Genomic DNA, 16573 nt, shown 5'->3' with positions numbered 1-16573 from the left:
CTTCTCTTCTTCTTTTTTTATATAATTCAGACTGCAGGTTTTAACACCATCCACCATCTGCTGGAGACAGATAAATACAGAGGGACTGCAGCTGGCACTGGTTACGTGTGGTGGTAGAGTGTCAGTGAAACTCTCTCTGTCTCCATCTGCTGGCAGGGAGGCAAAACCCAGAAGTCTGGACTGATCTGGGTATGTACAGGGAAATTCTGAATAAAATCAGAGTATTTCCAGTAGCAGGCTCATCCAGTTATGTTCTGCTGACTATCCAAGTCAAGTTACCTGGGTAACTTTCCTGCTCCCCAGGTTACTCAATATGGACATCCATGTGTTTTTAACCATTAAAACTGTTTTCAAAATAGCCTCTCTACTTTGCATGAGGGGAGCAGAGCAGCTTTTGCAGCGGCAACTTTAACAGTCCTGGATTAACCATTAAGCAAAACAAGCAGGTGCACAGGGCATCACATGAAGGGGGCACTACAGAGTATTGAAAATTTACATTTTTCTCTGTTGCTCCCCCCCCCCCCTAGTTAAGAAAATAATTTGCTTAATTTACTTACTGCTATTTCGTTAAATACATTTTTAAAAAAAGTTTACATTTAAATATAGATGTTCAGCATTTCTGAGTCTTAATGTCTTGTCAGTTAAGCAATGGAAGGATCGAGGGGGCACCACTGTTAGGCTGTGCTTAGGGCATCAGTTGCCCTTAATCCTGGCCCTGAACTTTTATAGTCACTGAAGAATAAGCCTCTGGTGGAAGTCTTGGAGGGATCTACAGAAAACGTTGAACACAGAGAGAGGAAAACTAAAGAGCAGAATGCTACATACCTGGAAGTGACTTCAGCCCCAGTATAATCTGCCTGCGCCTTTCCTGCATGGAAATTCTGTCATCGCACATCATAAGAGCAAACATCACCAGTGACACAAACTGGCTGGTATAGGCCTAGACGCAGTGAGACAGACAGGGAGGGGAGGAAGTGTGAGTCATTCACTGGCTGGTATAAGCCTATAGCGAGATAGAAAGGAGTGGGCAAGGCAAGGGGAAGTTATTCGCTGCCATCAGATTCATCCAGCATGGAGGAGACGCTTCCACAGGGTATGGTATAGGAAAAGCAGGGGAGAAATGCTCTATAGTGAGATTCAAATGACATGACCATAGAAAAGGCTGGAGCCAGGAATGCATGCAGAAATACCTGGGCACTGAATGCCATGGGCGTAGTCTGTCACCATATGGAGCAGTGTTTTCTCTGTAATCCTGCTATCTATCCCATGTGGATGTGCAATCAAACCACTAACGCATAAGAAGTTATTTCAGAAATCCCCTTCTTCAGAGCTACCCCAAAACAGAACCAACAGCTAGACAGGGCCATTAACCACCTGAGGTGTGCTGGCTGGCTTTAAGAGTGAACCCACATCCACCTTACCTATGTACCCCATAATACACCAAGGGAGACCGTGCTCAGCTTCTGTAACCAGGTAGATACAAAATAACAGGACCAGAATTCAGTCAGCTCGCAACATTTGATGAACATTTAGACTTCTTTAACTATTTTTGCATGGTGTCTCCAGTAAAGCTTACCACAAAAACAGAATGAAAGAGGGTCGTTCATTGGGGTTTCACCCCCACCCCTCTTGTATAAAAATATTTCTCTGGAACAAAGAAAATTAAAAGATTGTGCTCTAAAGTTCCTACCCATTAATAAAACTTAAGTTCAAGGCTTATACGCTCTGCAGCTCAACTATATTGCTGGTAAATATAGTAACAGTTATGATGGCAGAAAAGTAACAAATGGTCCATCCAGTCTGCCCAGCAAGCTTCTTATGGTAGCATCTGCCGCCTCATGCAGGCTACCCCTGTTTCTCTTAAGGGTAGCAACTGCTGCTCCATGCAGTTATCCCCAAGCCTTATGATAACCCATAAAACATTTACTGCTAGTAACATTTGTACCTTGTGATGAGCTTTCTTGAAAATTCAGACAATGCTGACGTGTTTTGGTTTTTTTTAATGGACTTGGCCTTAGAAGTAGTCCTGTGCTTTTTCACTTATAGATAAAAGATAGATATAATAAAAGGCAAATTACATATATCTATCTTCCTATCTATATACATATTGCAAAGCTGCTTACCTGTAAAAGGTGTTCTCCTAGGTTAGCAGGATGTTAGTCCTCACATATGGGTGATATCAGACGGAGCCCAAAAAGGATAATACTGAAACTTCGACTGGCACCCTGAGCATGCCCAGCATGCCACTATCCACGCATCCACGTGGGGTCCCTCTTCAGTCTCGCAAGTAGATTACAAAAAAATAAAACAAACTAGGAGAACCCAACTCCGCAGGGTGGTGGGCAGGTTTCGTGAGGACTAACATCCTGCTGTCCTAGGAGAACATCTGCTACAGGTAAGAAACTCTGCTTTCTCCTAGGACAAGCAGGATGGTAGTCCTCACATATGGGTGAATTCCTAGCTACAGACTGGACCCAAAAACCAATGAGACCAACAGACACCAAACTTAGGTGCCTCCCCTTTTTATTTTAATTTCAATTTTAGATATTCAACGCGCGATGCGATAAGGCCCTATACAAATATATACATATACATACACACACACACACACACACACAAATATATATATATAGTTAACCAGCTAAATGGTAGCTGATCAACCTGGACGCATTTTCACAGCTGCCACTTAGCTGGTTAACTATTCAGCTACACAGTTAGCCAGCTAAGAGGCATGGCAAGGGTCTTCCGATGAGATATTTGGCTGGATATGTGCCGATTTTCAGCCTTATCTGGCTCAGGCCTGGATTCATCATTCCCGCTATAAATACAGATGAATGATTGCCCGCAGCCAAAAAAAGGGAGGGGGCGAAAGTGTGCAGCCGGCTGCATCAGGGCAGTGCGATTTCGGCCGCACTGAACACTTTCACCCCCGTAGCGCCAGTAGAAAACCGGTAGTTATTTCAGGTGCTACTGCTGGCGATAATGTGTGAAACATTATCGTCTGCAGTGCTACCAGCCCCTCATTCAAAACCCTGCCAAAACTCCTCCCCTTTTTATTTTAATTTCAATTTTAGATATTCAAAGCTCGATGCGATAAGGTCCTATCGCAATTTGAGGAATAACCCAGTTAGCAGGATAAGTCTAGGACAGCTATTTGGTTGTCCTATAGTTAGCCGGATAAACTTGTCTGGCTAGCTTTAAGATAGCAAAGTATATTCAGTCAAATCAGCCAGAGAAGTTTATCTGGCTAACTTGTTCAGACAGTAGCTGAATATGGACCATACACACAAACTATAAATAAAAAATACAGAGCTCAGGCCCTAATGTGAGTAAAAGATGTGCGCTGAAGTTCAGCATACGTTTTCTCTAATCCCACACTAAAAAATAAGTTAATTCTCAAAACAGTAAGCTAATGGTATGCTAATACACTGGGAGTTTAATTAAAAAAAAAAATAAAATAAAGCATTCTAACCCCAAAATGTGCACACCAAAAAATGCTTAGGACACATAAAATACGGTTTATGCACAATGGGCCCAATAAGAAATGGCTAAGTTAGCTAGCCGGATAAAACTTATCTGGCTAACTTGTGTGGGATACTCAGCAGTATGGCTATGCTGCTAAATATCCCATATTGGGCACTAACTTAGCTGACTATAACTTATCCAGCTAAGTTAGATCTGCTCTATGGCAGGTCTAACTCGTCAGATTAACTTAACTGGATAAGTACAAATATAGGAAAATTGGTTCTTACCTGCTAATTTTCGTTCCTGTAGTACCACAGATGAGTCCAGACTCCTTGGTTTTGCATCCCTGCCAGCAGATGGAGACAGAAAGTTTTATTGACACTGCTACATAATCACTTGTGCCACCTGCAGTTCCTCAGTACTGACCTGTACCCAAGCACAAAAAAATCATAAAAACACCAACCAATTCAACAAAATTTACAAAAATCTTTCAATAAGTCTGTATTTCATACCAAGAACATCAGTATTCTCTACCAATAAATCCCAGCTGAGCAGACGACTCTCCACCTCCATAAATTGGGCGGGTTCTGGACTGATCTGTGGTACTACAGGAATGAAAATTAGCAGGTAAGAACCAATTTTTCTTTCCCTGTAGGTACCTGGATCAGTCCAGACTCCTGGGATGTACCAAAGCTCCCAACTTAGGGGGGGACCTAGAGAGTCCCGCTCACAAAACACTCTCGCCAAATGACTGGCATTCCAGATCCCCCATCTAAGTGATAGTGCCTTGTGAAAGTATGTTACAATTTCCAAGTCACTGCTCTGAAAATTTCCTTTGGTGAAACCAGCTGAGCCTCTGCCCACGAGGCCACTTGAGATTGTGTAGAATGAGCTCTCAAACCCTCAGGAACCGGACATTCCTTCGTTAAGTACGTGGATCCAATGGCCTCCTTGAGCCACTTCGCATTAGTAGCCTTGGAAGCCTGAGAACCTTTCTTGAAACCACTCCACAAAACAAAGAGATGATCCGATATCCTGAATTCATTTGTTACCTTGAGATACCTCAACAGAGCTCTGCGTTCGTCCAACAGCTTAGGAGGTGCAGAAGCATCCATTTCAGAAAAGGCCAGAAGCTCCACAGACTGATTCACATCCAAGCCGATACCACCTTCGGCAAAAACGAGGGCACTGACCGCAAAGAAATTCCTGAGTCCAAAATCTTCAGAAATGGATCATGGCAAGACAAAGCCTGTAACTCAGAAATTCTCCTAGCTGAGCAAATGGCCACTAGAAAAATGACCTTAAGGGTCAAACCTTTTAGCAACGCTCTCCGAATAGGTTAAAAAGGCACCTCACACAAACCTCTGAGGAACAGATTAAGGTTTCAGGATGGGCAAACTCTCCTAACCAGCGGGTGCAAATTCTTCGCCCCCCCCCCCCCCCAAAGAAACCTAACCACATCTGGATGAGAAGACAAAAAGCAACCTTTCACTTTACCTAGCAGACAAGCAAGAGCAGCCACTTGGACCCTCAGAGGGTTGAAAGTCAAACCCTTGACCAAACCCTCCTGAAGAAAAAGACCAGATCTGAGACACTGAAGATTGTAAAGCTTGCACTCCGTTAGCAACACACCAGGATGCAAAAATCTTCCAGACTCTCACATATGATAGGGAAGACATTCTTCCAGTCTGTAGAAGAGTAGCCTTAACCACTTCTGGGTAACTCAATCTGTGACTCAATCGCCGCCTCTCAAAAGCCAAGTCGCTAGACAAAAGTGAGTAGCCTGGTCTGAAAATATAGGGCCCTGACGAAGAAGACCCAGAAGATGGCTGAAGCATAACAGACATGGCTAAGTTGACCAGATCTGCGAACCACGGCCGATGTGGCCATTCTAGGGCTACCAACACTACTTCATCTGGATGTCGCTCTATCCACTGCAACACTTTGCCAACTAGAAGCCAAGGACAAAACAAGTAAAGCAGAACTCACTGAGGCCAAGCCAGCAACAGAGTGTCAACTCACTCAGCCCTGTGCTCTCTCCTACGACTGTAAAACCATGACACCTTTGCATCGAGACAAGTTGCCATTAGATCCACATGGGGACAGCCCCACCACTTGCAGATGAGCTGCATTGCTGTCTCGGATCTAGCAACCTGTGACTCAGAAAATCCGCCTGCATGTTTTCCCACTTCTGCGATATGTAATGCTGCAGTTTGCTACAAGTGTTGCTCCGCCCAAAGAATCAGCTCTTGAACCTCCTGGGCTCGACTCTTGGTTCCTTCCTGCTGATTGATGTAGGCTACTGTCGTCGCATTGTCCGAAAGGACCCTCATCGACCGACCTCGCACTAACGGCAGAAACGCAAGTAAAGCTAAACTCACTGCTCTGGTCTCTAATTGATTGATAGACCAAGAAGCTTCCTTCGCAGACCAACTGCCCTTAACAGACTGCAGCTGACACACTGCACCCCCATCCAGATAGACTGGCATTGGTAGTAAGAATTACCCAATCTGGAACTTCCAGGTCGACACCTCGAACCAGATTGGAAGTCAGCAGCCACAGATTGTCCTGAGCAGTACCTTCTAGTGGGAAGGGTTCCACTGTGCCAAAAGAGCTCTCTTATGCACAAAGGCCCACGGCACTAACTCCAGGGTTGAAGCCATTGAACCCAGGACCAGTTAATAATCCCAGACCCTGGGGACCGGCAACCAACAAGCGCCGAATTTGACCCTGCAACTTCAGAACATGTTCCTCCGAGAGAAAGACCTTGCCCCTGCGAGTGTTGAACTGAGCTCCCAGATACTCGAGGGACGGTGACGGCACCAAGTGACTCTTCGCTAAATTCACCACTCAGCCGAGTGACTCCCAAGTAGAGATCACTTTCTGCACAGACTGACAACAAACGTCCTCCGACTTTGCCCTGACAAGTCAGTCGTCCAGATAGGGATGCACCGGCACTCCTTCGTGATGAAGCACTGCTGCCACCACCACCATCATCACCTTGATGAATGTACATGGCACCGTGGCCAGCCCAAACAGAAGGGCCTGAAATTGAAAGTGTTGACCCAACACCAAGAATCGCAGAAACAGTTGATGATCTGGCTGAATGGGAATGTACAGGTACGCCTCCGTCAAATCCAGAGAAGTCAAAAACTTGCCCCTGCGCACCACTGCTATTATCGACCGCAGGGTCTCCATCTGGAACCTCGGAAGCCTGAACACTACATTTACCCGCTTCAAGTCCAGAATTGGGAGAAACATGCCTTCCTTTTTTGGAACGATGAAGTAAATGGAATACCTTTTCTCGCCTTGCTTGTCCCGGGGGACTGCAACCACCACCCCTAACATCTGAAACCAGTCTAGTGTCTCTCACACCACAAGTTGCTTCTCTAAAGACCCGCAGGGGGGAGACTATAAACAAATCGCGGACAGGCCAAGCAAATTCTAACACCAGACCTGTGTAATTTTGGCCCACTTCCCATAAAACCACATTAAGCAACTCCCTATAAAAGGAATGGCAGAATGGACCAGCCTCGCCTCATTGCAAGGCCTTAGCCCCTGTAGCTCCGCTACCTGTGGAGGCTCTGAAGGGTCTCTGGCCTCCTCGAAAGGAATGGCCCCAGGATTGACCCCAGAGAGAGAACTGCTTCTGTGGACCCAAGGTATCTCTCATCGGGAGAGATCTCCTACTGTCCCGAAAACGGGACAGAGTCTAAAAATGGCTTATCCTCTGGCAACCTATGCACCTTATTCTCGCCCAGATCCTTCATCACTACTCCAGGTCCTCCCCAAATAAAGACGGCCCTTGAAGGCCAGAGAACCCAAATGGAACTTTGACACGACATCCGCCGCCCAGTTACACAACCATAACAACCATCTAGCTGACACAGTGGCCCCCATAATCCGATCAGATGTTCTCACCAAATCATACAGAGCATCTGCCATGTACGCCACCGTGGTCTCTAAGCAGTCTGCCTTAACTGCCTCATCACCAGATCTCGCCTGGCCATCCTGAAGCTGCAGCACCCATCGTAGACAAACTCTCTGCATAAAACTGGACCAGATGGCCATTTTTAAACTGAGGGCCAAGATCTCAAAATTTCTTTTGAGATGAAGTTCCAGCTTTCGATCCTGAACATCCTTCATAGCCGCAGACCTCGCAACCGGGATAGTCATCGTCTTTGTCACCACAGCATCCACCTTGGGAAGGGTAAACAGCTCTAATGTCTGCTCAGGCAATGGATAAAGCTTCACCATTGCCCTCCCCACACTCAAGCCGCCATCGGGAACACTCCACTCCCAATCCACCAACTTCTTCATTGACTTACGATACAGGAAGGCTCTCGCATGACCCCTAAGCCCATCCAGGACTGGGTCCACCCCTTCCTTGTCAGAGTCTTCTTGTGGAACCTTTAGCCCAAGCTCCTCCAGGACATGTGGAATTAACGATTCCAATTCTTCTTTACAGAACAAAAAACTGACCACCTTAGGGTCATCCCCTCAGCTACTTGGATCTCCTCCAGATCATCTCCAGGATCTGTGCCAGCCGCATCTGAATCAACCCCCTGGTCCTGAGACAGCAAAACCCCAAGATCCCCTAGAGTCTTGTCTGAATCATCTGTCTCTGTGCCGGAGAGATTAGGACCCAAAAACGCTGAATCTGTGAAGTCCGCTTATTCAGAGACTGCCCTGGCACTAGACTCCAGAGCCTCGGAATGCTGGGTCCAGGTTCCCTGCCCTGCCTGCTGAGCTAAATAAGCCTCATGTAACAGTAGGACAAAATCAACTGAAAAAGGTCTGGAAGCAGCTAGCAAACGCTAGGAAGACCCAGCAACAGAGGACCCCAAAATAGGCAGACTGCACACCTCTAACCTATTTGCCCTATCCTGCACCTCCCCTGGGTTTCAGCAGGCTGGGAAAAGCCTCGGGGGGGGGGGGGGGAAATCCCCCCTTCCTCCGTTGACACAGCAAGATAATCCAAAATGGCTTCCGTTCCTGCGCCAATGGAGATAGAGGCCCCGATGCGATCCCAACCCCAGTATGCAGGGACAATCTTCACAGGAGACACCTTACTCTTTTTTTTGCTGTTACCGGGCCATCGGATGGCCCTTCTCCACCTGACATGCATGCCGAACAAAACCAACGCAGCTCTGACTCACTGGAGCCATACCACACACCGATCCCCGCACCATATCTTCCTTGGCGGAAAAAACCCTCACACAAGAAAAAACTGAGCCGCTGAAACAATCAACACCCTGGGAGAGGAAAAACAAACCCCACTGCCCCTGGTCGGTAACACCGGAAGGCAGAGAGCCATCCCTTTAACTTACCGAGGCCACGAGACTTCCTCCTCCAAACCTTACTGCATACACTTTTTCTTCTTTTTTTTTTTTTTTTTTTTTAATTGCAACCTTAAACTCTACCAAACTCCCTTAGCATAGAACACAGAGCTGTCTAGCACCACACAGGGAAATCAGCCAAATTCAAAAAGAGAACAGACTGAAAAATCAGACATCCTGAGCCCAGAGTCGCGTCAGTCTTGTGAAAGGGCAAGATCTGGACCACCAAATTTGCACCCCACAGGATACGGAATTGAGCGTACAAAAGGGTCGCTGACCCCCAGCTCGTCCACCTCAACCAGAAAGGAAGGATCCACCAGGACCCAAAAGCCACCTAGGAGGAAAGGCTCACAAATCCCAAAAAATCTCCTGACTGCAGAACTGCAGGTTTTGCACCATCTACCATCTGCTGGAGACAGAGAAATACTGAGGAACTGCTGCAGGTGGCACCAGGGATTATGTAGCAGTGTTAGTAAAACTTTCACTGTCTCCAACTGCTGGCAGGGATGCAAAACCCAGGAGTCTGGACTGATCCGGGCACATTCAGGGAACGTTACTTATTCAGCTAAGTTAGCTAGTTAAGTAGCACTATCCTGATCACCCACCGCCCGCCCATAACTTACCCGGCTATCTATTTAGCCAGCTAAGTGGCAGCCACTTAACATAGCTAGATATTCAGCTGATGCCACTTAGCAGGATGTTGGACTTATCGGTCTAATTAGCGTTTGCATATCAGGCTCGTTGCTGTGTGCAGAAAGCATGATTTGTGTGCATAAAAGTTGAGCGCACAAAACATGACAGGAGCAGAAACACAATTTCTGCACAAATCTCATTTTCTGCACATTAATCCCGAACACAGGAGCCCTGCAGCTTGATCTCCAGATTCAGCCCCATAGACCCAACACTAGCCTCAGAGACTTTACGCCACCTCTGACCAAGAGTTAACATTTCCAGAATCAAGATAACGCAAGATAAGCCTTCCCATCTCTTTGCATTGGGGAGTAAGAGCTAATGCCTTGATCAACCTGGATCTTCATGGAGGAGCACTAATTTTCATGCAGTTTTACTCATGTTTGTGTGCACATTTGTTGTGCGCTAAGCAAATCGGGAGTAAAGTTGTATGTGCAAACAATGTGCACCCAGCCAAGCACACCTTATTCCATCAGGGCCTCTGTGGCAGGGCTGTGCACGTCCACGTTTGCTTCCCAGCTCAGATCTTCTTCTCCCCAGTCTGGCCAGGGCCAGGGATGCTGTGGAGGCAGCACTCACAGCCCTGGAAGGAGGGAGGGAGCTCAGTCATTATGCAATTGTGGCACCTAATGGCCCATGATTGCAAGGCTCCAGGACACGTTGCCTCCAACGTTGGGAAAATAAATTTTTAAAAAACCCTCCAAAACTAAAATTAAGGGAAATAAAATCTCTGGGGAGATACAAATGATCGAGCTGGAAACACAAAAAAGCAAGATGAAAAAAAATAGAGAGACTGCAGCTCTGTGTTTCCTAAACACTAGTAATGACTGTGTACACCTGCTTCCCACTGGAGGATTAACCATGTACACCAGGCACATGGAGAAGCATTCCTAGGGATTTATTCTGACCAATCCTCAAGATGCTGTTTTGCAATTATAGTTTTTCCTTGGCCTAATATTCTTTCGCATGCAGTTTGCGTTCCTAGTAGAGCAGGGTTTCCCAAACCGGTCCTGGGGACCCCACAGCCAGTCGGGTTTTCAGGATGTCCACCATGAATATGCATGAGATACATTTGCATACCATGGAGACTCAGTATATGCACATTTCTCTCGTGCATATTCATGGTGGATATCCTGAAAACCCGACTGGCTGTGGGGTCCCCAGGACCGGTTTGGGAAGCCCTGTAGTAGACAAAGCATAATTGAGCAAGCAGGAGGTTACGCTGGGTCCCCCCCCCTAAGTTACAGAAAGTCCTCACATACACAAAACCTTCAGGGACTGCCTAGAAGATGGGTGGACAAGAAACTTGCAGCTACAAAAATGCCTCTAACGCAGTCTCTAAACAGGCAAGGAAGTGCCCTTGCCAGGTTCCATCCTCTGCTTGCCAACTGCACGGCTTGCCACCAGGGCACGGACCAGAGGGGAGGAAAGGCAGGAGCTACAGCATGCGCACATCCATAAATCTGGATAGCATGCCAAGAAGAAAAACACAAGCCCGTGGGCAGAAAATAGAAGAAGAGTAAGAGAGAGACGTCACATGATAAAGAGAATTCAAGAAACAAATAGAAAAAAAATCTTATACAGACAAAAACAGATAAATAAGAGCAAAAAGAAATAGTTAAGACCAAAAAGGTCTAAGGAAATATTTTCTTTTGCTCTGTAGAGCTGTGCCGGTAGCCTTTTTTTTTTTTTTTTTTTTTATTTGACCCATTGATTTGTTGATTTGGCCCCTAGATCTTTCTCTTGCTTGAATTCTGTCAGGAATGCTGCTATGGATCTCATCCAGTCTCCCTCCCTGACTCTTCACATACACACACTGCCAAAGTATCCTTCCAAGATCTCCCAGAGGAACACTGGTAACGGGATTTCAGAGGTCTGGGCTCCAACTACAGGGCAGTACTGGCAGCACAGCAGAGCCAGCATCAACGCAGCTCACTTGAAGTGTTCATTTCACCTCCAAAGTTCTTGTTTTCAGATTAACAAATGTCCCCCCCACCCTGCACGTTAGCTGCAGTTTATGAAATAGAGATCGCTTAGCCCAGGGACTAGAAGCTGACTGGTTTCTAGCGCAGCTAGACAAAAAGCAGGATTTGCAAAGCATGTGGCAGTGCCAAGCCTTAAGCAAAGCCGGGACAGACTGCTCAGTCAGAGTATTTGCAGACTTGTATGAAATTTTCCATGCTCAAATTCCCCAATGAACTGTGAAAAAAAACACACTCTGCTGTGGTTTGGGTAGAATTTACACAGCAGGCTGACATCATTCTTCCCTCCCTCTTCAATGGCGCTAAATTAAAACAGATTTCACAGTGCCCATGCGCGTTGAATGGTGTCACTGCACGAAGCAGAGCCATTGCCCCGGGAAGTTAAACCTAGTCCTCAGGTTACCTAAAGCATCTAAAAATCCACAGGAAAGATCACTTGTTCTTTTTAACCACAGTTACCCTTCTAATATGCAGAGAAGCCTGTACTCGGCCATTCTCCAGGCTTAGGCACAGTTGTTCTGTCAGAGAGACTGTATAGTGGCCATCGTTTAATCTTCACCACTGACCCCGCGACTATTGGCTTTCCATACATGGAGGGGAAAGGAACTGACCATCTTTTTTTTTTGTTTTGTTTTATATCTTTTTATTTGAGATTTGAGTTTCCCCCCCTCTTAGGAGCAACACACACACACACACACACACAAAACAGTACACAGTCTAAATCTAAGGAGTAACAGGCACAACCTTCAGAGGAAAGCATGCTGAAATTATACAACAGTAGGCGCATACAACTCCCCTGGGAGGCGTACAGGACTCGGGCGTCTGCAGGGCTGCTTCTCTCCCTGCAGATTTCTTTCTTCTTTTTTTTTTTTTTTCAATTCAAAATCCCCTGACTAGCTAATTCCCTAACCAGGATCAATTGAGACTGTGGGTGGACCTGCCCCATCTGCTGGAGACAGAGAAAGACTGAGGAGCTGTGGGTGGCGCCTTACTATATGTAGGGGTGCCCGACAAGTTTTGCTCTGTCTCCATCTGCTGGTGCGGAGTCACAACCCAGGTGTCTGGACTGATCCTGGTACGTACAGGGAAGCTGAAATTATACAACAGTAGGCGAATTTAGGGGATCATAGCTACAACACTAAATAACTTTCAAAGACGCAGGAAAAAAAAGATCAGTGGGTACAGTGTAGTTAGAATCTATGGAAACAGATCTACGTGATCAATTTATTTGAGGTCAGAAAGGATTTTTTTCTGCGCTGCTGCAGATTTGACTATGGACGTTCAGCAGTTTATCTAACAGCAATCCAGGAAAAGGCTAAACCAATCAGAGGAAGGAGGGGCTTAGTGTATCTCTTTCAACCCCCACCAATTAGGTAACAATCTATAGGGGATATTTTCTAAGTGGCATTAGGCATTTACTGCATGGCAAACCATCTTAACACTGTGACAATACACAGCATTTAAAATATCATAAGTTATTTTACGCCACATAATGTCTAACTGGCAATGAGCAGAAGCAGATCATTAGCAGGCAATTTTAAGGTAATAAAATAATGCCTAAGAATAAATACATAAATAAATAAATCACAAGCTGCATTATTTTCCTGAAGGTTAGTGACAACTCAAGAGCTGTGGCTAACTTTCCCCAGGAGCATCTGGATGCTAACATGTTCCAGGCAGTGATTTAAAGGGCCTAAACAAAGCCTGATCCCCCCCAAAGAGTAAAGAAATCCAGAGGATAAGCCCAAAGGCACAAAACGTAAAATGGCAATGGCCGGCTGCTTATCAATTTATTCCCCATCACAGGACACGGCATAAGTTGCTAAGCAGACGGCCAGCGCATGGCTCAGAGGCTAGAGGATGCTCCGGGCCCCCATTAGCCATCAGGGATTTCAAGGGATGACTCAGGGTGGGAGGGGTGCATGCGGCTTATTTTTCTACTTATTTAAGAACGTTTAGTGACTCGAGGCTATCTCTAGAGATGACAGGGGGGGGGGGTGAAGTGGAGGGGTCTCACAAGAGGGAGATTTTGTTTTTAATCCTTGTGGGGGACGGCTTCATTCGGGCCACTCGAGCTCTTAACACAGCAGCCTCAGGTAAAGGGGTGCCATTCTGTGGCATTTGGGAGCCAACTAACCGGCGTTTTTTCCCCCTCGGTATTTTACCACTGGGGAAAATACCATGGCTTAGTAAAAGATCCCCTTATAACTCCCAATTGTTATCTGTGGTGTTAATCATTCTCTTCTCCCTGGAGTGTCTGCAAAGGACATTCTTTTGTGGACACAATGTACTGCCAACCCCATATTATTCAATGACTAATGAGAGAAAACTTGTCACCTTTGTGCTGGCAACACCAATCTCTGGTCCGGCATTGATATGGACACCGCAGTCTGTCTCTCGAGATATGGAGCTGCCAACGGTATTGGTGATTCCCACAGTTAGAGCTCCGCGCTCCTTGCAGTACCGAAGGGCCAGCAGAGTGTCCGCTGTCTCACCTGCACAGAGACAGCAGGTTCAGGACTCCAAAATCACTTATTTATTTATTTGTTTTTCTATACCGACATTCGATATGGACTATCACATCGGTTTACAGAGTAACTCATGGGATAATATGACAATGGTGTCTTATTATTTTTACATCGTAACAGAATAGCTTACATCAGCTTCAAGAACTTACCCCAATGTCCCACCGGTCATGTCTGTGTATCCAACTTCCTGTTGCACAGTGACAGTACATGATTCATGCACATATAGTGCAGAGAATCAGCACTCTCTACAATAATCAAGTCTGCTATATTATAACGTGCCTTTAACAACGGCTAGCAATGGAGACATCAGAGATGGCGTCACCACATCATGGGAGATATGAAGCAGCACAGAGGATTCATCTGCCCTGTTCCCTCTAGGCTGTGCACGTCTGTATACGCACAGAGGTCATGAACCCCATGCACACAGCAAAACAGTGTGCACAAGAAATCCTGACATTATTTGCATTATACTGGCTTGTATGGTGGCACAAATTTGAACTTGGCTTATTAAAAGTTGAAGAAAGGTCCAAATGTAGAATATCGCACCCAACCTATATACATTCCTCCCTCCCTCATTAACCAAGCCTATATGTAACAATATGTATGTAATATCTTTGATGTAATACTTTACTGTATATCATGAGCCTTACAAGTAATAGCTATTACATGTAATCAACTTACACTACATAATAAGATACTGTGATGATGTTTATACAACCTGTTACATGACTCTGTAAACCGTTCTGATGCGAAACCGAATGACGGTATACAAAACACGTTAAATAAATAAATACATACATTTATATTTTCAATTACAACAAGAATAACTTGTCAAGCAACAACATAGCACAGGCAGAAAAAGCAAACACTCAGTCTATATGTACCAAAACCAATAGCCCTCAATTCAAAGGGAGGAAGAGAGCAAAGCAATTTTAAAGGAGCTATAAAAGAAAGTGTATGCTAAGCAAAGACTTAGGGGTAGATTTTAAAAGAAGCGCGAACAGCCTACTTTTGTTTGCGCTCCAGGCGCAAACAAAAGTACGCTGGATTTTAGTAGATACGCGCGTAGTCGCGCGTATCGGCTAAAATCCTGGATCGGCGCGCGCAAGGCTATCGATTTTGTATAGCCTGCGCGCGCCGAGCCGCGCAGCCTACCCCCGTTCCCTCCTAGGCCGCTCCGAAATCGGAGCGGCCTAGAAGGGAACTTTCCTTTGCCCTCCCCTCACCTTCCCCTCCCTTCCCCTACCTAACCCACCCGCCCGGCCCTGTCTAAACCCCCATCCTACCTTTGTCGGGGGATTTACGCCTCCCGGAGGGAGGCGTAAATCCCCGCGCGCCAGCGGGTCTCCTGCGCGCCGGGCCGCGACCTGGGGGCGGGTACGGAGGGCGCGGCCACGCCCCCGGGCCGTAGCCACGCCCCGTACCCGCCCCCAAAACGCTGCCGACACGCCCCCGCAACGCCGTGCGCTCCGGCCCCGCCCCCGACACGCCTCCCGACACGCCCACTCCGAAAACCCCGGGACTTACGCGAGTCCCGGGGTTCTGCGCGCGCCGGTGAGCCTATGTAAAATAGGCTCACCGGCGCGCAGGGCCCTGCTCGCGTAAATCCGCCCGGTTTTGGGCGGATTTACGCGAGCAGGGCTCTGAAAATCCGCCCCTTAGCATATAGGGCTGAAAATTCAATAACAGCTCCATTCATCAACTGGTGCGCTCACAACTTCCTGTTTTTGATCAAGAAAGAAACAAAGTTACTCCAGGGGAAAAAAAATTGGTATCTAATTCCTACACACTTAACTCTACATTTATAAGGATATCCAATAAGAAAAAGAGGCTCTTAATGCCAAAACTTCCTGACACATAGCTAGAAATAATGTCCTCTTGTCCTGTGGATTTAGATACATCTGGATAAATCCATTTTCTTTCCATAATACAAAGCTTGTAATTTGCAGAAATACATTTTAAAAGATACAATTTCTGCGCATGCAGTCTTTCAAAAATTTGAAGGAACATTTGTCACCAGTGGGGTAGATTTTCAGAGCCCTGCTCGCCTAAATCCGCCCAAAACCGGGCGGATTTAGGCGAGCAGGGCCCTGCGCGCCGGGAAGCCTATTTTACATAGGCCTCCCGGCGCGCGCAGAGCCCCGGGACTCGCGTAAGTCCCGGGGTTCTCGGAGGGGGGCGTGTCGGGGGCGTGTCGGGGGGCGGGCCCGGTCGTCGCGGCGTTCCGGGGGCGTGTCGGCAGCGTTTTGGGGGCGGGTACGGGGCGTGGCTACGGCCCGGGGGCGTGGCCGCGCCCTCCGTACCCGCCCCCAGGTCGCGGCCCGGCGCGCAGCAGGCCCGCTGGCGCGCGGGGATTTACGTCTCCCTCCGGGAGGCGTAAATCCCCCGACAAAGGTAAGGGGGGGGTGTAGACAGGGCCGGGCGGGTGGGTTAGGTAGGGGAAGGGAGGGGAAGGTGAGGGGAGGGCAAAGGAAAGTTCCCTCTAAGGCCGCTCCGATTTCGGAGCGGCCTTGGAGGGAACGGGGGGAGGCAGCGCGGCTCGGCGCGCGCAGGCTATACAAAATCGATA

The 16573-nt window shown here is 47.1% G+C and overlaps 1 protein-coding gene across 2 annotated transcripts in view; it reads right to left on the bottom strand.

Moving 5' to 3' along the window:
- GFPT1 (glutamine--fructose-6-phosphate transaminase 1) overlaps window positions 1-16573 on the bottom strand; it is a 142300-nt gene that overhangs the window by 13166 nt on the left and 112561 nt on the right. For both annotated transcript variants that reach the window (XM_029604031.1, XM_029604032.1), the window contains 2 exons: window positions 13814-13971; window positions 826-940 (listed from right to left, as the gene is read on the bottom strand). In XM_029604031.1, the coding sequence (XP_029459891.1) occupies window positions 826-940; window positions 13814-13971 (273 nt within the window). The remainder of the gene's footprint in view (window positions 1-825; window positions 941-13813; window positions 13972-16573) is intronic.

The sequence above is a fragment of the Rhinatrema bivittatum genome, chromosome 5, assembly GCF_901001135.1.
Source record: "Rhinatrema bivittatum chromosome 5, aRhiBiv1.1, whole genome shotgun sequence".
Classification (NCBI taxonomy): domain Eukaryota; kingdom Metazoa; phylum Chordata; class Amphibia; order Gymnophiona; family Rhinatrematidae; genus Rhinatrema; species Rhinatrema bivittatum.
This window is presented reverse-complemented; position numbering and strand designations above follow the sequence as displayed.